Here is a 7,676-nt window from a genome sequence, read left to right on the forward strand (position 1 = left end):
TTATTTTTATTTGATTGAATTGTTTGGGATTGCTACTTGTCTTGGCTTGTTTAGTTGTGTATATTAAGTGACTATGTACTAATTGTTTTACTTGAATCTACTTGTGTATTACTTGTTTGTCTAGCTCGTGTTTGAACATCTGAGAGGTCCCTCATGCTAGTGTCGTTAACGCTGAAAACTGTTCTATTTGGAGTTTCAAAAGTTGTGGAACTTAGAAAAAGGTGAAGTAGATTAGAATCTACTATGATAGTTACCTAATTATGGATTACTGAGAACCTTATATTATATCTATTTGATATTTTTACTGTACTGGGAACCCATGGATCAAGGCTTCTCATTCCGTATATATTCCTTGAATTTTCAGATATATGTCCTGATGCTCCGTAGTGAGTTGGAGTTCATCTGAAAGACGGCGAAGGTTAGTTTGAATTCTGTTTTGTATTTTGCTTAGATTTCTCCCCCTTTATTTTGGAAAACTTTAATGATGTATATGTATATATTTTCTTTTGAAACCTTGCCTATAGAGGCTTTAATGTATTTTGGGGAGAGATAGAACTATTAACTGTAACCCTAGCGGACCTAAACTTCGCAGGTCGTGACTAGTGGCTATCATTCATATGTTTTTGTGTGTGTGTGTATATATTCTGTCTTTATCCTATTCTTCCTTTAAGTTTTATTTTACCCCACTTTTCCGAACGCTTTATATATTTCGATACATGTGTGCTTGCGCTCACAATTTTCTTTAATTCTTATTCAGACTTATCGTTTATTAACTTCTTCTAACTATATATGTATTATAACTCCATCTTGAGTCGTACCACCTTATTATCATTGACTTATGACTCGAGCATAAGAATTTAGGGTGTTACATAATCTACAAAAAACATGTTTCAAATCCATGCTAACTTAGACATCGGAGTCTCTTGCAGGTTCCATCTCTTACCTCCTCACGAGAAACTCAGACGACGGCACCTTGACTCTAAAACAAGTCGAACACTACCTTAGAAGGAGTTTGAACATCACGTCCAGACCCAAATATAACCTAATTTAAGATAACCCTCGGAACAGAATTTAAAAGTATTTTTCTAATTTATTAAAAAGGGTTTAAAATTAATATTTAATTTTAAAAATATAAAAATAAATAATTATTAAATATTCAAAATTTATCATAAAAAATAAGTTAAATAAAAATTAAACACCAAACTATAAGTACCATAAAATTCACCATATATTTATAATTGAAATCAACCATTAACATAAATAAAATACTAGAATACCTTAAATTTTTCTTTATTTATAATCACTAAGAAAATTTTCTTTTTCTTTTTTTTTCCCTCTTAATGTTTCTCATAGCATTAAGAAAGTTGTATGTATTATTCATTATAGTAGGGCCTACCTAATTCAGAAGGGAATCAACCTCAAAGATAGAGAGAGAAGCTGGGGTGGGAAAACAGCTAGATAAAACAACAAACCACAAACTTTTTTTTTCTTTTTTTCTTTTCTCGCCTTTTAAGACTCAAAATTGAGCTGTTTTGCTTTCTCTGTTTTTGCTGCATCAGAGATTCTCTTCCCACCCCTATTCAAGTCAAAGAAGAAAGATTAGGGGGGGAAAAATAATTTAAATTGAAAAACATAAATAAATTGGAAAAAAAAAAAGTTGGTATGAAATGTGGAAGAGGCACAGCTCATGCCTCATGGCATATATTCCCCCCAACATAACCCCACTTATGTTTCCTGATATGGAGTGAGAGATATCATAGAACTGCACCAACAACTCCAACTTATAAAAAGAGAACTCTAGTTGCCACATATTGGTTCATAGCTAAAAGGATCAAAAGATTATCATCACATATATATAGATGTTACACCACATTAACAGTAACTCATCCACAAAACAAAGAAAAAGGAAAAGGAAAATGGAAATGGATATGGAAAAGATGCAAAATCAAAGTGTGCATTTTGTTCTATCCACTGATGCAAAACCAAGGCTTAAATGGACTCCTGAGCTTCACCAAAGATTCATTGAGGCAGTTCATCAGCTTGGAGGTGCAGAGAGTGAGTATTATTTAACACAAGCTTAAGCTTAATTGGTGAAGTTGCAATTTTGAGATTAGACTTTTGAAACTTTGCATGTTTGTCTGCAGAAGCAACCCCAAAGAGTCTTATGAGAGTGATGGGGATACAAGGACTTACTTTGTACCACTTGAAGAGCCATTTACAGGCAATTTTCCCATTTTCTTTTTGCAACAGATACCATAACTCTTTGTTCATTATTTGCTGATTCTGGGAATCAATCAAAGTTGTGACTTGTTTTGTGAATTTTGATTATAGAAATATAGACTTGGGAAAAGCCACCAGCTAGAAACCTGTTCTGACAACCAACAAGAAGGTGAATTTTTAGTTTATATCTAACTAATTAGTGGCATGATTTATGGTTTCCTAATCAAAGGAACAAATTTTGATCCCTTTTTTATTTTGGATCCAGATTGCAGAAAAATCAAGAGCAGTCATGGTCATTGCAGCAAGGAAAACAGTGTTGGGGAACAGAAACAAGTCACTGAGTATTAGTTTGAAACTGATCAAATGTTTAAGTTCCTTGTTGATAATCGCATATAGATTTTTATTGATTGAGACATTGAGTTGTGTGCTTCTCAGGAACATGAAGATAGCTCAGGCTCTCCATATGCAAATGGAGGTACAAAGGAAACTTTGTGAACAAATTGAGGTAGCACATATAATCTGAATTGAGACTCACTAGTTGTTACTTTTAATGCATGAGGGTCATGTTAACGAAATTTTGCATGGTGAATTCAGGTGCAGAAACATTTACAGCTTCGAATTGAAGCTCAAGGGAAGTACTTGCAATCGGTGTTAAAGAAAGCGCAAGAGGCGCTTCAAGGATACAATTCTTCCTCAATAGGACTAGAACTCACAAAAGCAGAACTCTCTCAACTAGTTACAGTAATCAACAATGCTTGTCCAGGTTCTCCAATCTCAGAACTCACAGAAACCAGAGGGTTAAGTTTGAGAAGTGATGACGAGAGGAAACAAGACAAGGGAACCATGTGCTCATTGGAGAGTTCTTTGACATCTTCTGAAAGCTGTGGGAGAAAGGAAGAGATACACCAGCCAATGGAAGAAGAAACAAGATGGAACTTGAAAAGTTTTAATGAAATTTCACTTGAATTTCCCTTTGAGGCATTTCATCAAACAGGTAAAGGGCAAAGTGGGGATGACTCGAGTAAAGAAGAAAGAGTGAGAAAGAGAAATGCAAAAACTGATTCTGAAGGTAGCTACTGTGTTGAGCAACCATCTGGGAAAAGATGTGGCAACAAATTGAGAAAACTTGAATTTGACTTAAACAACCAATATCACAATGACACGGACTCAAGATGAGAGAAAATACTAGACTTAAAAAATCCCCCAGACATGTTATTTGAATTCATTTTATCTCATATATCGAGCCGACACATATCTCCAACTTGAAATGGGATGCGAAATTGTGCGTTGACTCGTTTATGAAATAAGATGAGTACACACAACATTTCTCTAATTGCTATTAAGCTTGTGGGAACATGACAATGGTTTGTACTTTTCTATTATAGTTATTACATGGACATGTATGTGCAGCAAAATCATTACTGGGGAAAAAACAAATAATCAAATATAATATGTATATTGTATATTTTATTATAATGAATAGAATGAACAATTGAATGTATATTTTGTTCATGAAAAAAAAGAGTGTATAATATATACATATGATGATATGATCATATCTATGGCAACAATTTGGTAGGGTACCTACTGGTATAATTATTAACAATAATAATGATCCTTCACAAGGACCTACCAGAAAAATATGAGTTGGTAACATCTAACACAGATCATAATATTCCATTTTGGAACCTTTTGTTTTTGTTTTTTTCTTACTTTTCATTTGCATTGAAATACAAAATGATGAGATAGAAGAACCCATCTAAAATGGGAAGAAAGAAATATATAACCTAAAGAAGAATGAATGATGAGTTAAAACCATGCGCAATTCAAAGAGAAAACCAAGAATTTTGTGCCACTCATACGCTTTCTCAAATTCCAAATCAATAACATTGTCCACTACTTATTAAATATAACTCCTAAATTGTTGATAAATCGTTCCGTACAACATACATACCAAGGGGCAGATCACCGGTTTTTTGGTTTAAAGGTTTGTTTTATTTATCTCATTTATAATATAGACGAAATAAGTATATATATCTTATTTATAATGTAAACAAAATATATACACACTTATGTCGTTTACACGATAATCAAGATAAGGTTTTAGACATATCTATATAAAAAATTCGTTCACAGCACCTCTTTTATCACTTTTATTGTCCATTACCTTTATTTCTCTCTTTCTACAGACGTTTCTCTTGATATTTGTGAGATACTCTAACTTTATGGCGCGTGCGTAAATGCACGAGACGAAAATATCAACCGCCTGAAAGCGATTTAGTACCTTGCGGGAGCGATCGACTTCAAGGTTAGTGTTGTGATTTTTCTCTTTTAAGTAATTGAGTATGTAATTATTATTAGGATACTTGTATAAATTCAGTGTTGTTATACATATAGATTAAGGGCTTGTTTGCAATAACATCGATCATTGCCTGATAATAAGCTGAATTAACCGCATTAAATAGCATAAAGTCATCAATCATCCATCTCGCAATAGCAATATCACACTTCTCCACAACTTCTTTACTTTGGAGAACACTTTTGATAGTTGGTTGAGTTCTAGGTGTTGGTGCCGATGGAAAGAAAAGATTGTAATCCCTTGAGTTGTTTTCCATTTCTAGAGCTAGGTGCTGAAAGCTTTGATTTTTGTTGTTGTCGCATCTCATTACGTTCAATCTCATCAACTTCTCTTTCAACTTCATCACAAGCATTATAACTTTCTGCATATTCTTCTTGAGTTTTCCTTTTCTTGGTTTGAAGATTTTCAATGTTTTGATTGAATTAGTGTCACAGTACAGCTGACACCTTTCGGCATGCCTCAATATCTCTACATTTTCCAACCAAATGATACTTAACCTGGTTAATTCCTCCACCCCTAATAAGTTTTTCACAATAAATACATAACATGACGGTTTTTTCTTTATCCACAACTTGTTTACAATGGCCACATGTAAGATTGGTTTTTCCTCTATTACTAATTTTTTGAGTTCCAATTGTTGCATCAGGAGTTGATCTTTTTTTTGTTGGAAAGTTGGTATTTTTGATGGTGTATTTGATGAAACCATCCTAAATTTCTAATTAATCAGGAGTAAATGACTAATCTACCAGAATAATTTACAACAATAATCTACTAAGAATGATATACATCAGCAACCAAATATAACAACAATATATTACATATAACAAGAATATATTACACTATAATCAATAATATATTACAACAACAACCTAAAACAAAAAATTGAACAATCTAACATAAATCAACAAGTTATAAACTTATAATCAACTAAATATTGTCAACATAGATAATCAACATCATTAATCAATTATTCTAACTGAAGTACTAAATTATTAAAAATTTGAAATACTGAATAACTTATAAAAAAACAAAAATACATACCTTATGGCTAATGCACCGGTGGCAGAGAAGAAGGAGACCGGAGAAGAAGCATAAGGTCGTCGACGACGACAGGGACAGTTGGATGACCGGACTGACAAAAGGAGGACGATGACAGACACACAGCGGCACAGGACAGGAGGCGACGAGTCGAGCTACACAGGGGCCACCCAGACGACGATTCTGAGTAGCAGTAGCAGATGACGTCGCATGATTCATGGAGGTGGCACTGGCTGTGGTCGGGACCGTCGGGTGGTGCAAGAAGCGCTGAACTTGAACGGGTGTCTCTCAATCTCAGTAGTTTGAAGTTTAGGACTTTGAATGTGAAAATTGGAAATCGAGTTAGGATTTCAGGATTTTTAGTCTTTCATTTTTTTTAAATAATGAAAAGTTAAAAATGACGCCGTTTTACTTAAAAAAAAAAATAGTTCGAATCGGGTCAAATTTTTTCGAACCTACTAGTTCACCAATTTTTATCAAATTCGGTCAGTTCAAACTGAATCTTATTAGTTTTCTTTTTTGTCTAATCAACTAATTCATACAAACTAATTTATTGTCGGTTTATTAGATTTTAATTTTGGTCCGACCGAACGAATCAGTCCGATTCTAATAACACTACATGTATGTATATTTTTAGACCTAGTCTTTAAGTGCGTATATGTTTAACATCATTATGATGCGTAAAAACAACTTTGGCAAAGTAGATACTAAAACCAATTATTGGATAGCACAATTTTTATTTTGCACCTAATAAAAGTCATAGATAAGGGGAAGAAGAGTCCTTAATTGGTACTTCTTTTCTGATGTTGTATCATATTCATGGTCGATAGAAGCCATAATATTAATACTGATTAATAAACATGATAGTCATATATGGTGATGGCAAATTACAGTTCTCTTTCACCCCCGAAAAACTTTTTTCTTCTCTCCCTCTTTATCCATAACTTGATGCTATTTTATGCTAAGCAATTTCTTCCACTATGTAGCACAATTTGGTAACGCGGGTCCCCACTAGTTTACTTTAATTTAATTATTTATCATCCTTCTCAAAGCTAAGACCCTACTTTAAGTATGAGTTGGTAACTCCAAATGCATGCAATTATTATGCTTTGAACCCATTTTCACCTAAATGCAATTATACCAAGAGCTTGTTGCCCAGGCCATATAAATCCGAATAATTCTCATTTTTTGAACCTTTTTTTCTTCCTTTGTAATAACAGGACGTACTTACAAAGATATGATTATATGAAATTAGATTTTAAGAGTTTTGAAAGAATAAAACAAATAGGTGACACTATATAATACAAATTGTTTTACTAATTGATCATTTAATCAATATATTGTTATCATAGTATAATATTCAAATAATAATAACAATAAAGATAAATTAAGTTAACTTTCGTATGTATCATACTCAACTTCCTTTGATGAGATTAATGGGTAGTGTTTACTAGGATAATATCACATCTTATAAAATATTAAAATATCACAAAAAAGTTTAGCATAATTTTATAAAGAGTTTTTATAAAGCCATTTAATCGTATGTACTTCTTTGAATAATTATTTATATAATTAAAAAAATTATTTTTACTGATTACGTAATATTATCTAATATTATATTATAATTAATAGTGTATCAAAATTAAATTCGACGATAAATATAACGTGTAGCATTATCTATCATATAAAAATATATGATTAATGACTACTATATACAAAAAGTATATATAAATTAAAACAGCTGGTTAGAGGAAAAAGAAACAGTATATTTATATCCGAAACAGACAACGGTTGTCCCAAAGAAAGGAAGACCAGAATGATTATCAAAACCATGCGCAATTTTATATTTGATTTCTGTGGAAACTTTAATCAATTGGTGTCACCCGCCAAGAGAAAATCCAATAATTCGTATAGCCCACATTGGTAAATAAAATCATACCCATTTCTTCTACTTACAACAAACCAATTGTAATTGCTATTACACATGGAACTCGCACAAGTTAAACAAGCTCATAAGCTTCTCACAGCAATTTTGTTGCTCTCATTTGCTAATTTTGGA

At 32.5% G+C, this 7,676-nt stretch overlaps 2 protein-coding genes across 2 annotated transcripts in view; both read left to right on the forward strand.

The window, feature by feature from the left end:
- The first annotated feature begins 1,630 nt into the window (after positions 1–1,630).
- Positions 1,631–3,685, forward strand: LOC107489466 (myb family transcription factor PHL8). Its single transcript, XM_016110213.3, has 6 exons — positions 1,631–2,055; positions 2,145–2,221; positions 2,332–2,389; positions 2,486–2,561; positions 2,656–2,725; positions 2,815–3,685. Exons 1-6 carry the CDS (start codon positions 1,860–1,862, stop codon positions 3,394–3,396), a joined length of 1,059 nt encoding a protein of 352 aa, XP_015965699.1. The 5' UTR covers positions 1,631–1,859; the 3' UTR covers positions 3,397–3,685.
- Positions 3,686–7,460: 3,775 nt separating this feature from the next.
- Positions 7,461–7,676, forward strand: part of LOC107489465 (protein HOTHEAD) — a gene marked incomplete in the record, with an annotated part of 2,880 nt that continues 2,664 nt past the window's right edge. Inside the window, 1 exon segment of the mRNA XM_052261436.1 lies at positions 7,461–7,676. Coding sequence (XP_052117396.1) covers positions 7,602–7,676 — 75 coding nt within the window.

This window comes from Arachis duranensis, chromosome 5 (assembly GCF_000817695.3).
Source record: "Arachis duranensis cultivar V14167 chromosome 5, aradu.V14167.gnm2.J7QH, whole genome shotgun sequence".
In the NCBI taxonomy this organism is placed as follows: domain Eukaryota; kingdom Viridiplantae; phylum Streptophyta; class Magnoliopsida; order Fabales; family Fabaceae; genus Arachis; species Arachis duranensis.

Excerpts from the sequence above, each read along its gene's own strand:
- LOC107489466 (XM_016110213.3), top strand. The coding sequence starts at position 1,860 with ATGTTACACCACATTAACAGTAACTCATCCACAAAACAAAGAAAAAGG. Across the intron at positions 2,056-2,144 it reads TCAGCTTGGAGGTGCAGAGA|AAGCAACCCCAAAGAGTCTT; the intron begins GTGAGTATTATT and ends GTTTGTCTGCAG. Across the intron at positions 2,562-2,655 it reads GAACAGAAACAAGTCACTGA|GAACATGAAGATAGCTCAGG; the intron begins GTATTAGTTTGA and ends TGTGCTTCTCAG.